The following is a 15,742-nucleotide window of genomic DNA, read 5'->3' as shown; positions in this document are numbered from 1 at the left end:
CAGCCGATGGAGAATCCTGCCCCGTGTCAGCAATGTCCTAACTCTGTATGGTTGGCAAATAAGACTCTTCCAGAGGGTAAATTTGGAAAATTACATCTGACATTTATAATTGCATTTCTGGGTGTTACCCAGTTTAAATGGACATAATGGCCAAACCTTCCCATCTCTGGATCATTGTGTCAGGTCCTTATGGACGTCCTGATGTGCGGACCCACATGAGATTTGCCCAGGAAGTTTAAACTTCCAATGAACAATTCCCCTGCTGCTCGGGACCCTGAACCATGGTTGGACACTTGGGACTGATCCGCAGTATTTACCTGGATAATTACTCAGGAAATGGTGGACAATTAAAACCCTGCCTAACAGTTGGACAATACCACAATGACTATTCTCTCGTGATTATATGGTATTGACTCAAGCAGCAGACCACAAAAAATTACGGCACCTGCCTTGCTGAGCTCTGCAGGACACATCCAATGTGGTCCGAACAGTGAAAGCATTGGTTCGGCATGCTATTGGCTACTCTAACAGATTTCAACATTGCTTTGGTTGTATACATTCTGTGCATATATCTATGGGCTATGCACTGGTGTCATCAGCCATTTGGTCAGCTGATCACCCTTGTCACTCATTATCCACCCTTTGGTTTGCATTGGTGGCTCAATTGCAGTTAGTACAGTACATTGATTTGCAGAAAATGCAGGCATCATGACTATCGGCAGGAGACTGGACATTGACCTGCATGGTTCACAGCCTATGATCTCACACTGAGGGAGTAGAGTCCCTTTCGGTTCTATTATGCACCAGAGTTAACACTCAGAACCTGCAAAGCAATGGGCATGCAACTACTGAAGCCTGAAACTTGGGTAAGCATACAGGGCGCGATTCTCCGCACGCCCGACGGTGCGGAGAATAGCGTGGCTCGTAAAATGTTATGGCCACGCTGTTCCGACGCCCTCCCGCTATTCTCCCCCCCCCCCCCCCCCCCCCCCCCCCCCCCCCACGCCCGACTCCCGATACGAATCGCTGCCGCCGTTTTTTTACGGCCGGCAGCGATTCTCAGCTGATGGATGGGCCGAGTTCCCAGCCCTTTACGGCTGTTTTTACGAACGGCAAACACACCTGGTCTGGCCGTTCGTAAAAACGGCCGTAAACTGTCGATTTTTAAAACCATGGCACGGATTGGTGGGCACCGATCGCGGGCCCGATGCCCGCGCACTCTTTGTCCTTCCGCCGCCCCGCAGTATCCATTCGCGGGGCGGCTGAGCGGCATCCCGGCCCGCGCATGCGCGGGTTTCGCGCAAATGCGCGATGACGTCATCCGCGCATGCGCGGGTTGGAGTCTTCCAATCCGCGCATGCGCGGCTGACGTCATATGACGCCTCAGCCGGCGCTAACTCTGGCAAGCGGGCTTAACGAAATTCGTTAAGCCCGCGATGCCGGAGTTTACGGCGTCGGGATGCTAGCCCCGACCGGGGACCAGAATCGGTTCCCGGTCGGGAAGGGGGGGGCTGGCGTCAAACCCGCCCGGATTTGACGCCAGCCTTACGATTTCTCCCCATATGGGAGAATCGCGCCCACAATGTTTGTTCCATTTGCTGCTCTCTGGCAAGAGAGAATGAAATGTAGTTCGCACTTAATGCAAAGAGAGTGCCCGCAACATCCTTCATGTAGCAATGGATGGAAAACTGTGAGGTGTTGCAAAATATCTCCATTTCCAGCCAGGAAGGAGCCAGGTGCAAAAAGGTTCTTTGCCATGTGCACAGACATACGCAATACGGGGTGGAATTCTCCGACCCCCCGCAGGGTCGGGGAATCGCCCGGGGCCGGCATAAATCCCGTCCCCGCCGTGGCCGGAATTCTCCGCCACCCAGGAATCGGGAGCGGAAATATCGCCCGCCGATCGGCATGCCCCCCGCGGCGATTCTCCGGCCCGCAATGGGCCGAAGTCCCGTCGCTGTCAGGCCTCTCCCACCAACGTGGTTTAAATCACCTCTGTGCCGGCGGGATTGGCGGCGCGAGTGGGCCCCCGGGGTCCTGGGGGAGGTATGGGGCGATCGGACCCCAGGGGATGCCCCCACGGTGGCCTTGCCTGTGATCGGGGCCCACCAATCTGCGGGCGGGCCAGTGCTATGGGGGAACTCTTTTTCTTCCACGGCCTCCACCATGGCGGAGGCAGAAGAGAGCCCCTCCACCGTGCATGCGCCGGTGGTGACGTCAGCAGCCGCTGACGCTCCGGCGCATGCGCGGACTCACGCCGACCGGTGAAGGCCTTTCGGACAGCCCCGACGCCGATCGGCGTCGCGCCAAAGCCCATTCGCGCCAGTTTTGCCGGCAGTCGGCGGAGCGTGAGCCACTCCAGCGCGGGCCTAGCCCCTAAAGGTGCGGAAAATTACCTTTGAGGAGGCCCAACGCCGGAGTGGTTGGCGCCACTCCACTACGCTGGGACAACCCGCCCCGCCGGGTAGGGGAGAATTTCGCCCATGCTCTTTTGTTCCTCTGTCAGGTTAAACAAGGGCATTACTGGAGAATGGGTTCCACAAAATGGCACAAGTGCTAAATCAGGGCAGAATTCTTTGACCCCCCCCCCCCCCCGCCAGGTCGGAGAATCGCCCGGGGCCGGCGTCAATCCCGCCCCCGCCGTGTACCGAATTCTCCGCCATCCTAGATTCGGTTGGGGCGGGAATCGCGCCGCGCGGGCGATTCTCCGGCCCGCGATGGGCCAAAGCCCCGTCACTGACAAACCTCTCCCGCCGGCGTGGATTAAACCACCTACCTGACCGGTATGATTGGCAGTGCGGGCAGGCGCCGGGGTCCTGGGGGGAGGGGGGGGCGCGGGGCGATCTGACCCCGGGGGGTGCCCCCACAGTGGCTTGGCCTGCAATCGGGTCCCACCGATCGGCGGGCAGGCCAGTGCCGTGGGGGCACTCTTTTTTTTCCGCCTTTGCCATGGTCTTCACCATGGCGGAGGCGGAAGAGACCCCCTCCCCTGTGCCTGCGTTGGTATTACGTCAGCAGCCACTGACGGTCCGGCGCATGCACGGATGTACGCTGGCCGGCGAAGCCCTTTCGGCCCCGGCTGGAGTGGCGCCAAAGGCCGTTCACGCCAGCTGGCGGAGCAGGAACCACTCCAGCGTGGGTCTAGCCCCTCAATGTGAGGGCTTTGGCCCATCGCGGGCCGGAGAATCGCCCGCGCGGCGCGATTCCCGCCCCAACCGAATCTAGGATGGCGGAGAATTCGGTACACGGCGGGGGCGGGATTGACGCCGGCCCCGGGCGATTCTCCGACCTGGCGGGGGGGGGGGGGGTCAAAGAATTCTGCCCTGATTTAGCACTTGTGCCAATGTGCGGAGACTTCCGTACCTTTGGGGTGCCCCACACCAGAGTGGTTCACGCCACTCCAACACACCGGGACCCCCCCCCCCCCCCCCGCCCCACCGGGTAGGGGAGAATCCCAGCCCAGGTAATTGACCTTAAGATTTTCCTGTTATACATACATCTTACAGCTACTCTCCATATGCATTGATGCCTGCACCAATAGCAAAATGTGCGCATATGCGGCAGGTGGCATTTTGGACACAAACAGCATCCATGGTACATATAAAACGGGCATTATCAAGAAAATATTATGCCAGAAATGTGGTGTGACAGTCAATGAGGCAGTGATGGATTCATTCTAAAATAAAAACAAAGGGTGGGTTTCTCCATCCCGCCGCACCCATTTTCAGCTACGGCGTGCCCCCAAGGCAGCAGGATCCTCTGTCCCAGCAGCCGGCCAATGGGGTTTCCCATTGTGGGCACCCCACGCCATTGGGAAATCCGTGGGTGTGGTCCACTGCCAGTGAAAAGAATGATCCCGCTGACAGAGAATCCAGCCCAAAGTCCTTACCTGGTCTGGCCTACATGTGACTCCAAACGCACAGCGGTGTTGTTGACACTTAACGAGGAACAAAGGAAAATACAGCACATGAACAGGCCCTTCAGCCCTACGCTGACCATGCTGTCTGTCTAACCAAAAACTTTCTATCCCAACCCTCTATTCCCATCCTATTCATCTTGTCAAGACGCCCCTTAAACATCACTATCGTACCTACTTCCACCACCTCCTCCGGCAGCGCGTTCCAGGCACCTACTACCCTCTGTAAAAAAAAAAAAACTTCCCTCGCAATCTCCTCATAACTTTGCCCCTTACACCTTAAACCTATGTTCCCCAGCAATTGACTCTTCCACCCTGGGAAAAAGCTTCTGACTATCTACTCTGTCCATGTCCCTCATAATTTTGTAGACTTCTAGCAGGTTGCCCCTCAATCTTCGTCATCCTAGTGAGAGCAAACCAAATTTATCTAACCTCTCCTCATAACTAATGCTCTACATGCCAGGCAACATCCCGGTAAACTTCTTTTGTATCCTCTCTAAAACCTCCACATCCTTCTGGTAGTGTGGCGACCAGAATTGAAGACTGTATTCCAAATGTGGCCCAACTAAAGTTATATTCAGCTGCAGTATTACTTGCCAAATTTATCTACTCAATGCCCTGTCCGATGAAGGCAAGCATGCCGTATCCCTTCTTGACTACCTTCTCCACCTGCGTTGCCACTTTCAGTGACCTGTGTGCCTGTACACCCAGATTCTTCGGCCTGTCAATGCTCTTAAGGGTTCTGCCATTTACTGCATATTTTCCACCTGTATTAAACCTTTCAAATGCATTACCCCACATTTGACCTCTGAAATGGCCTAGCAAGCATCTCAGTGCACGGGCAATAAATACTAGCCCAGCATTCCATGCACGACTTTAGTAAAACATCTATAATTAGAGCATGATACCGTTGTGCCGGTCTCACAGTACACAACGCACGTCCCCGTCCACACAGTACACTCCACTCCAAATAGGATCTCGCACATCATTGTTGTGTGTTGCGCCCTTCACATACTGGCACTGCAAAGGGGTGATCCCTTTCCAGAGATAGAAATGGAGCAGAATGAGTGCTCCTCAGAGAATGATGAATAGGGGCCAGGAACCTGAAGAGGGTGATGAGGGTCAGCTTCCACTGGATGATGCCATCGAGGAAGCACAATGTGGAAGTGTGCCCATGCCAGTTTAAATGCTACCAGATTCCAGGAGGCATTAAGTGAAGGCAATGTGAGATGGATACATTTCTCCTGACCAGTCAATCGAGAGCAAGTTTAGCATTCTTGCCTCATGATTCATCAGACCTTAATCTCAAAGAAGGTCAGCAGTGCACTTTTCTATGCACCCGCTCTGCAAATTGAAAGTCGGAAGAACAATGGAAACAGTGCGGCAACTTAATTGATGTAGTTGTTGCCACATTAATGAGAAACTACAGTGGTTAGTAAGAGGACACGGTTGGGGATTTCAGCATCCCATCCAGGTCTTCTCCTTTGGCAACTGCTACTGCTCCTTCAAGGCGGCTGGGCTGCTGATCCTTCAAGACAGCTGGCCTGCCCTCACACAATAGTGCGTCTACGAAAAGAGTTCCAATAGTATTAAGCATGCACTTTCAATAAAGACTTTAACATTTTCCTATGACATTGCACAAGGGTGCAGAAATTATCTTCAGTGAGCTTGACATCACATAAATGTGAATCTGACAAAGGGAGACTATCACTGCGTGGGAGGATTGTTGCACTTCAGAATAAGAGGGTTCACATGTGAATAATCACAATTGACCAAGCCATTCACATCAACATCAAATGTATTAACAAGAGTGCAAAATTTACACACTAGTTGTACACTCATGACCCAAAAGTGATTTCAGTATTTCTTCCTTTTTCTCACCTTATCACCGCGCCTTGGTGCAGCCCCTGCATATGCAGCAGAGGTGGAGGCAGCCTGCTGACTGCCACATCCTGTTTTCTGTGATGACCTTGGTGAACATCATCTTGTGGTCTGAGGCCTGGAGGGCCCCGGCCTGATTAGGATCCCATGTTGAGGGGGCAGAAGCGCCGTCAGCAGCCTGCGCCGCTGCAGTGGATGGGGTCACAGGCACAGGGGATTCAGAGTCACTGGACTCCCTTGATGTGCCCTGAGTCGAGGCCCCAGGGGTGTCCAACTGATCCTCACCCTCTCTGTGAGCGCCTGAGGACCCCCCTCTGATTCTTTGAGAAGGGGTACCTGGAGGGAGATAAAGATGCTTCATCCCCTCCTGCCTAGATACTGATGCTGTCCACCAGGGTGTGTTCCCATTGAGTCCAGGGCTATGCCAGTATTCTCCAGTTGGTGACTCTGAGCCTAATCTAGATCTATGCCTCCTGAGGTATATTTCTTTGCGCTGGTGAAGATGTGTGTGAGCGCAGGTATGGTCCTTCCTCGGTGATTTCCTCAGCTTCCTCATCCCAGCTCCTCTGGGACTGAGGCTTATGTTGGCCCTCCTCGTCTACCTAAATCTGCTGGTGCCCATAAGACAGAGAAGAGAGTTTGGTCATGAGCAGGCAAATTACAAATTTGTATGTCACTCTTTGTGAATGCTATGATGTAATGAACTCATAAACATGTCATCCGTACTAGGTTGCTGGGACAAACCAATCTCCCCTGCCCCACAAGAGCGATCCCTGTCCTCCCCAGCCAGTTTGGAGGCATCTTCCCCAGACTTGGTGAAGGTATGATGTTGGCCACCCCTTCTCCGGTCTGGGATCTTTCCCATGTGTTGTGGGCCAGCTTAGACTGGATGAAGGCAAAAGAAAGGAATGGGATGAGAAAGGATGAAGCAGAGGGCAAGGAACATACAAGCCTCCTGTGTACCGTGAATCCTTTCCAGAAGAGGCTGGGGATGGAGTGTGAGCATTATGATAGATGAGATGGTGGTGATGTGAGATGTATCCCACTCTAATGGTTATGTGAAATCCTCTAAAAGAGCACATGATGCCATGATGAGAGTTTCATATTGGAGGAAGTTGAAGAATTATTTGCGCTGGTCGAGTAGATGAGATCATTCATCCTCTTCCTGCACTGGATGACGTTGCGGGTGCAGTGGCCACGCTGACTTGCTCTGCAATGGCCCCGCAGGACAGAGAGGTGAGGCTGGTATGCTTCCTGGAACCATCCCGAGAATAGATCAAATTCCTAAGCTGCCGCACTCCTCTGATCAACGTCAAGAGAGCGTTTGGGCAGAAATGGAGAGCAGGCTTCTTCTTCTTACTTGCTCTTTGGATGGTTGCTAGGTATCTCTAAAGGTCTCCTGGAGAGAACAGGGCTGTGCTAGGATGGTGTTTAAACATGGCGCCACCCGGAGCTTCGACCCCATTTTGTTTCGACAGGGCGGACAAATCAGTTCCCAACCCGGCAGGTGATTCAGCGAGAGACTTGCCTCTTCAAAATCCCATGCACGGAATCGGGCGCGAATACCCGTCATTCCCACCAGCAGGAAACTTACCGCAAAACCTGCCCACCACTGCATTTGGTTTCAAAAATGGAAACTGCCACCCTCTGTTTTTATTAGCTTTCCGACATTCACAGCATTTTGCTTTTGTACTATAACTTGCAAGTTGGATTTGAACAACTTACAATATTAATGAAAATTTTAGAAAGTGTGGTTATTTCAAATGAAGTGGTGCTATTGGCCTTCGTAATATTCACCAATGTAGTTGGTCTCTCACTTTGTCATAACTTGTCAATCCTGTCTTTGCAGGCGGATATGCAGCAGCCAAAGCTGCTAGATATGGAGGTAAATTTTCCTACTCTTTTGATGATAAAGGCATGAAAATATTATTGCATAAAGTACAATGTAGAAATATATTCTTGATAAGTATGTGACCAAAGTGAGTGGTGGAACAGACTCGAGGGGCAGAGTGGCCTTCTATGGTTTCTATTTTTGGGCCCCTGATGTTACTCACAAGTTAACCGCTTTGTCATGGCAGATTAGTACCCTGTAGCACCACATGTGCATTAACACTGATGGAATGTTTATAGCCAAGGTGGAAGAACTGCAACGCTACTGTTTCTAATCTAACATACCACCGGTTATACAGCGCATAGTTACAAAGCTTTCAGATGTCACAAAAATCTGCAATCAGGAGGATGGTAACCAATTTTGGGGCACAGACTGATGAAATGGGCAGATTCTGGGACCGGTGAGGGGCTGGCAGCGGTGCAGGGTAGAACTCCCGGTTCCCGTGCCGAAAACGACCGGAGAATGGCCGGGTCTGTGGCCGCGCATACGCACGGCGACGACCTGCACTGGTCGAGCCATACAACATGGCGTTGGCCGCATGTAGACCCGACCTGCCAGATAGTTCCCCCATGGACACCCCCTCGCCGCTCCTCCGGCCAGCGGCACAGCTCCCCCCCCACCCCCCCCACCCCCCGGGCTGTGGTGGCGTTGGCAAAAGCCCACAGCCGCCACGGGGGCGGTTCACGAAAACTGAGAGCACAAGTGAACCGCGCCTTCGTGAACTCGGCCCATCGGGGGGGGTGGAGCATCGGGGGAGGGCCTTCAAGTAACGTCCTGAGGCAGTTCCAATGGCGTGTGGCGTACTCCTCGATGACGCCATTTTGGAGGGGGCGGAGCACCTGAAAAAGGTACCACCCCCGATTTGGTAGTAAAAATGGATTCCCTGCCCGATCACGAATTACAAAATCGGCGTCGGCAAGCGGAGAATCCCGCCCAAAGATCATTTCACTGATAAGGCAGAACATAATGAGAAGTGAGCAGATAGTGTGGACTTTGAGTACAACTAAGAAAGAGTAAAGGATTTGAGGTAGCAGCGGGAGGTGTGTATTGGTCCCTATAATGAAAAAATGAAAATCGCTTATTGTCAGAAGTAGGCTTCAAATGAAGTTACTGTGAAAAGCCCCTAGTCTCCACATTCCGGCGCCTGTTCGGGGAGGCTGGTACGGGAATTGAACCGTGCTGCTGGCCTGCACTTGGTCTGCTTTCAAAGCCAGCGATTTAGCTCTGTGCTGAACCAGCTATAAAAGTAAGACAACCATGTTGGAAAAGCTAATTTTATTGAGGATAATTAGCTTAAAATAAGCAGACCGGTTGTAATAGTAAATCTTTAAAGTTTGTGGAAAATAGTTTTCTGCAACAAAATGTCCTCGATCCAACAGAGAGATATCCCTTATTAAATTAGTAATGCATCATCAGTCAGATTTGATCTCCCACCAATAGCATTTTAGAATAATTGGGATGAGCTGGATGAAAAGTGTTACTTTGCCAATTTTACAATGCAATCAATTTTGCACTTTGTGCCATTGCTGCAGTTACCCTGTTAGTATAACCAGACTCTGAGTAGTTTACCCCAGCAGTCTCATGGTTCAGTGTGTGAACCACATTTGCTCCAGAGCTAATACCAGCCAATTGCCATTGCAGTTCTCTGAGTTTCTCTGGGAGCTGACATTACAGGCCATATCCTGGTTTGCCCTGCTATCTCCTTTATGCAGCTACCCACATTGGAGATAATTGCCTCAATACTCTGTTCAATAGAAGGTGGAGTTGGACTCCTCCATGCAATGCAGCATTATGAGCAAGCTCGATGTCAGGGTGCTGAATTCACCCAATACTTCCAGGTAAATGCTCATCAGCATTCTTCACCTGGCTTGGTTCTCAAAGACAGCAACCAAGTTCTCTGCAGAAAAGGTAACATCAATTTCCCCCTCCCTCTGCCAAACAGGCGCCTACAGTATCTTATCCCCGGCTCTGATTCCCGTGTACTTGAGACCTTAATTCTTCTAGTTGAGTGAAGGATAATGGTGCCATCGGCAAATACTTTTTTTAGGCTTATTTATTAAGTGGGCCCTGCTGCCACTTAAAAATCTCCTCTCACACAATTATTTTATTCATTAACTGGGTCATCTTGTATGTTTGTCTGTCGGTAAGAGTCTCTGTCCCTTAAGTTTTAGCTATGAGGAGGGATTGGATAGATTGGTTTTGTTTTCCTTCGAACAGAGGAGACTGAGGGGGGTGACATGATTGAGACGTATAATATTGAGAGGCATAGATAGAGTAGACAGGAAGAAATATTTTTCCTTGGTGGAGGGATCAATGACTGAGGGGAGTAAATTTAAGTTAAGGGGCAGGAAATTTCGAGGGGAATGAGGAAAAGCGTCTTCACCCAGAGGGTGATGGAAGTCTGGAACTCACTGCCTGAAAGGGTGTTGGAGGCAGAGACCCTCATATCATTTAAGAGGTATTGTGCACTTGCAATGTCAAGGCAAACAAGGCTATGGACCAAGTGCTGGAAAATGAGACTGAGTGTTTGTTCCATGCAAATAGTCAAAATGTGGGGTTTTTTCCACGTTACCTCAGGGGAATTGGAAAGAAACATTAGTTTAATTTGGAGTCTAAGTGTCAAATTTTACATTTTATTTTGTTTTTTTAAATCATTCCAATTAAGGGGCAATTTAGCGTGGCCAATCCATCCCTACCCTGTGCATCTTTGGGTTGTGGGGCTGAGACCCACGCAGACACAGGAGAATGTGCAAACTCCACACGGACAATGACCCGGGGCCGGGATCGAACCCAGGTCCTCGGCGCTGTAAGGTAGCAGTGCTAAACACTAGGCCATCATGCCTCCCAAATTTTACATGTTTGTCTCTCCTTAATGAGATTGTGATTTCAGTTGCTGGGAACACAAGCAGTGCTGTAGTTGCACGTCAACATAAGTCATGAATCTTCAAACATGACTGCCAAATACACCAGTCCTTCCATGCAGATATTATGATAATAAGACACCTGTTGAGGAAGATTGCTGGAATGTCCATTTAGCTGGGAAATTCTGTTGGCCCAGCCCAATGGGTACTGGAGCAACATTTATTCAGTCAGCCTCTCTGTGCTCCCATAATCCATCACAACCTATTCTGGGTGACATTTGCCCTTTCAACTCAATTCTTTTTCAATACAACCAGTTGTCATGTTGTTGAGTAGCCAATAGAATGGTCATGTTTTCATGCAAGTAAGATAAACTGCACATGCACAATATATGGGATAGGAACTAATGGGAAAATTATCTAATTTCATTCCATGTTTGAGAATCCATAGAATCGCTACAGTACAGAAAGAGGCCATTTGGCCCATGGAGTTTGCACTGAGCCCCCCAAAGGAGTACCCTACCTGTGCCCACTCCCTTACCCTATCCACGCAACCCTTTCCAAGTAATTCCACCTAACCTGCACATCTTTAGACACAAAGGGGCAACTCGCATGGCCAATCCGCCTAACCTGTACATTTTTAGACTGTGGAGGAAAGCGGAGCACCCGGAGGAAACCCACACAGGCAGGGGGAGAATATTCACATTCACTTGATCCTAAAGATTTCTGCATTTTGTCATTTGGAATTGAATAATTTGAATTCATATTAAAAATTTCAGAAATCAGGGGTGGGGGCAGCACAGTGGCGCAGTGGTTAGCATTGCTGCCTCACAGTGCCGAGGTCCCAGGTTCGATCCCGGGTCTGGGTCACTGACCGTGTGGAGTTTGCACATTCTCCCCGTGTTCGCGTGGGTTTCGCCTCCACAACCCAAACATGTGCAGTAGGTGGATTGGCCAGGCTAAATTGCCCCTTCATTGGAAAAAATGAATTGGATACTCTAAATTTATTTTTAAAAAGAAATCAGGGGTGGGGTTCTCCGTTCCCCGATGCCAATTTCATAATAGATTATTCTATTGACTATTCAACAACGTGATCATTTTACGACCGAATCGGGGGTGGCGCGTGTTTTTGGATGCTCCGCCCCCTCCAAAACGGCATCAGCGAGGAGTATGCTACACGCCGTTGGGACGGCGTCAGGACGTTACCTGAAGGCCCTCCCCCGATGCTGCACCCCGATGGGCCGAGTTCCCAATGCCATGGGGCATGTGTGCTCTTAGCTTCCGTGAAAACGGTGTGGTGGCTGCAGACTGCGTCCAGCTGCGCTACAGTCGGGCAGGAGCCGTGTTGCTGGTCGGGGGGGCTTCCTCGAGGGCTAGGGCGAATGGTGGTGGGGGGGGGGGGGGGGGGGGCATGTTGTACGGCACGACCACTGCAGGTCGTCGCCGTGCAAATGCACGGCCACGGACCCGGCAATTCTCTGGTCTTTTATTTCGTAAAGGCCGTTTGTTTTACGTGGTGCGGCTGCTCGGCCCTCACCCGTCAGAGGATCAGTGTTGGGCCCTCGCCGATTTTTTAATCATAGAACTAGACAAATTCTCCAGACATAGCCGCAAAATCGGAGAATCCAGCCCAGGGTTAATCTCGAATGAGGGCTCCGTTCGGTTTGTGTAAAGTCACTAATTGATCCACTTTGCCTGTAGCTGGTCTTTGCACTGTCATAATGTGTCGATCCTCTGTCATTGCAGGCGGGTATGCTGCAGCTAAAGCTGCTAAACATGGAGGTGAGTTCTTCTACTTCTGCTATTTGTTAAAACTTCAACTTGTTATTGTATTAGTAAGCATTGAATATTGATGAGAAAAATATCAACATGAATAATATTTTTAAAACAATTAAATCCATAATTTCCTAAAGAAGAAAGATTTGTCCAGATATCATAGAATCATAGAATTTACAATGCAGAAGGAGGTCATTCAGTCCATCTAGTCTGCACCCTACTTAAGCCCACACCTTGACCCTATCCCCATAACCCAGTGACCCCACCTAACCTTTGGACACTGAAGTGCAATTTAGCATGGCCAATCCACAGGGCCTGCATATCTTTGGAAGTGGGAAGAAACCGGAGCACCCGGAGGAAACCCATACAGACAGAGGGAGAAAGTGCAAATTCCACAGACAGTTACCGAGGCCGGAATTGAACCCGGGTCCCTGGATCTGTGAGGCAGCAGTGCTAACCACTGTGCCACCGTGCCACCCAATACAGCCATCGGCTCTCCTCACTTTACTGATTAGCAATGTTGGGCCGCAGAATTGGAGAATCCAGCCCATAGATTTCCAAAAAGCAAAATTGGGCCCACGGGATAAAATGGACAGTAGCTGCATGGATGCAGAACTGGTTGCACGACAAGAAAGCGGGAGGTGTGGTGAACGTTTGTTTTTCAGACAGAAGAATATATATCCCCAGCGGTCTGTATTATCCTACTCTTATTGTATACAGTACAATTTTGAAATTTGCAGATGCCATAGAAGTTGGAAGTATTTGAAATGTGAGGAGAAAACTGATAAACTTTAAAAAGACTGGTGGAATGGGTGGACAAGTGGCAGATGAAATGTAACACAGAGAAGTGTGAAATGATTCATTTTAATAGGCAGAATGAGGAAGGGCTACATAGAATTAGAGCAAAATTTTAAAGAGGAATACAGGATCACAGGAACCTGGGGATATGTGCACAAATTGTTGAAGGTAGAAAGGCAGGCTGAGAAAGTGGTTAATAAAACATATGGGAGACTGGACTTCATATATAGTTACATAGAGAGACATAAAGTACAAAAGCAAGGAAGTTCTGCTAAGTGGTTAGCGCTGTTGCTTTATAGCTCCAGGGTCCCAGGTTCGATTCCGGGCTTGGGGCACTGTCTGTGCGGAGTCTGCACGTTCTCCCTGTGTCTGCGTGGGTTTCCTCCGGGTGCTCCGGTTTCCTCCCACAATCCAAAGATGTGCAGGGTAGGTGGATTGGTCATGATAAATTGCCCTTAATGTCCAAAAAGGGTAGGTGGTGTTACGAGGTTACGGGAATAGGGTAGAGGTGTAAGCTTAAGTAGTGTGCTCTTTCCAAGGGCCGGTGTAGACTCATGGGCCAAATGGCCTCCTTCTGCACTGTAAATTCTATGATTCTATGAAACATTTGTTCAATCTGGAGTAGATAGGAAGAAACTTTTCCCCTTGGCGGGGGATCAATGGCCAGGGGTGTGGTGAACGACTGTTACACCTGTCTTCGGTGATGTAAGGTAGGACCTGTACTACAGGTTCGCCGGTAACCCCTGCCTGCTGGCTCCACCCAGTAGGAGGAGTATAAATATGCGTGTCCTCTATTCGGCAGCCATTTCGCCAGCTGCTGTGGGAGGCCACACATCTTACTGCAATAAAGCCACAGTTGTATCCAACCTTAGTCTTTGTACAATTGATCGTGCATCAATTTATTGTCAAGGGGGCATTGATTTAAGGTAAGTGGCAGGTTTAGAGGGGATTTGAGGGAATACATTTTCACCTAGAGGGTGGTGTGTCTGGAACTCGCTTCCTTGAAAGGGTGATTGGAGGCAAAGACCTCTTTGTTAAACCGTGGCTCAGCATAACATTGCTGCAAACCTGCCAGTAAAGGCAGACATCCCGCAATGTCTCACCTGTAGGATGTGCCCGCACTCCGACCTCTTCACATCGAGCCACGTGCCTGCACTGTACGAACATCTCCACTGCACAAGCAGCTGCCACTGTTACGTAGAAAATAGAAGCAGGCCGAGCCCATACGACCCTTTGAGCCTTCTCCACCATTCATTATGATCATAGATTTGTACAGCATGGTTGCACAGTGGTTCGCACTGTTGCCTCATACCGACAGGGACCTGGGTTCAATTCCAGCCTCGGGTGACTGCGTGGAGTTTGCTCATTCTCCTCATGTTTGTGTGGGTTTCCTCCTGATGCTCTGGTTTAGGTGGATTGGCCACGATAAATTACCCCTTTAGTGTCCAAAGACGTGCAGGTTAAGTGTGTTAGAGGATGGGGAGAGTGGGCCTAGGCAGGGTGCTCTTCAGAGGGTTGGTGCAGACCCGATGGGCCGAATGGCTTCCTTCTGCACTGTAGAGATTATTTTCTATGCCTGATCATCAAGTTCAATACCGTGAGCCCCCCCCCCCCCCCCCCCCCCCCCCCCCCCCCCAATATCTCTAGATCCCTTTAGCCCCAAGAGCGCCTGTTCAGGCAGGAAGGCGTGTTTATGTAATTTATCAATTGATGTATGTGAAAGGGTGTACAAATCTGGTATTCTCCCTAAAACTGTGGCTTCAAGGACAGTTCAAGTTTTCCCATGGTTGAGATTAATAGGTAATAAATAAAAGCGAAATACGGCGGATACTGGAAATCTGAAATGAAAAGAGAAAATTCTGGCAGCATCTATGAAGAGTTGATGTTTCGGATTGAAAGTAACAGAACTGCATTACTTTGTAAATTAGGTGCCCAAAATGTTAGGTGGGGTTGCAAGGTTATGGGGATTGAGTGGAGAATGGGGATTATGGGCCTAGGCGGAGAGCTCTTTCAGAGGGTTGGTGCAGACTTGATGGGCCAAATGGCCTCCTTCTGCACTGCAGGGATTCTGTGATTCTATGAAAAAATCCTTCTGTTGAACTGAAACAAGGTTGAAATGTACAGAATTATATAGTTGGATAGGAGTCCCGGAGGAAGTGGGGCAGAATAGAAGACCAGGTTGGTCTTCTAGAAGACCAGATAGGTTGGGGCAAAGGAGATGTGGACAAATCTATCCTAGACATAAGACAAAGGGGAGTATTAATGGTGCCCTGAAGGGCTGAAGCGTGCTAATGGTGGCAAAAGGTGAGATAGCGAATGTGTTAATGGGAACAACTGAGCAGCCAAGGACAGGTGGCCATAGGGTGGAGCTAAAAAAAACAGACTACAAAACTATAAAAGGAGGAGGGTGCGGTTTATAATGGAGGTGGAAGTTTACTGTCTAAAGTTGTTGGCAATCCACCTAACATTTTGGGCACCTAATTTACAAAGTAATGCAGTTCTGTTAGTTTCAATCCGAAACGTCAACTCTTCATAGATGCTGCCAGAATTTTCTCTTTTCAATATGATAGACATATTACAGCCTATTTTTGCAGGTTGGTTTTATTTAGTTTCTTTATTTAT

General features: G+C 49.8%; 1 protein-coding gene across 6 annotated transcripts in view; it reads left to right on the top strand.

Annotated features, from left to right (window-relative positions):
* LOC119974725 (elastin-like) overlaps nucleotides 1–15,742 on the top strand; it is a 290,086-nt gene that overhangs the window by 72,080 nt on the left and 202,264 nt on the right. For all 6 annotated transcript variants that reach the window (XM_038813896.1, XM_038813894.1, XM_038813895.1 and 3 more), the window contains exons 10-11: nucleotides 7,647–7,682; nucleotides 12,293–12,328. In XM_038813896.1, coding sequence (XP_038669824.1) covers nucleotides 7,647–7,682; nucleotides 12,293–12,328 — 72 coding nt within the window. The remainder of the gene's footprint in view (nucleotides 1–7,646; nucleotides 7,683–12,292; nucleotides 12,329–15,742) is intronic.

The sequence above is a fragment of the Scyliorhinus canicula genome, chromosome 12 (genome assembly GCF_902713615.1).
Source record: "Scyliorhinus canicula chromosome 12, sScyCan1.1, whole genome shotgun sequence".
Classification (NCBI taxonomy): domain Eukaryota; kingdom Metazoa; phylum Chordata; class Chondrichthyes; order Carcharhiniformes; family Scyliorhinidae; genus Scyliorhinus; species Scyliorhinus canicula.
This window is presented reverse-complemented; position numbering and strand designations above follow the sequence as displayed.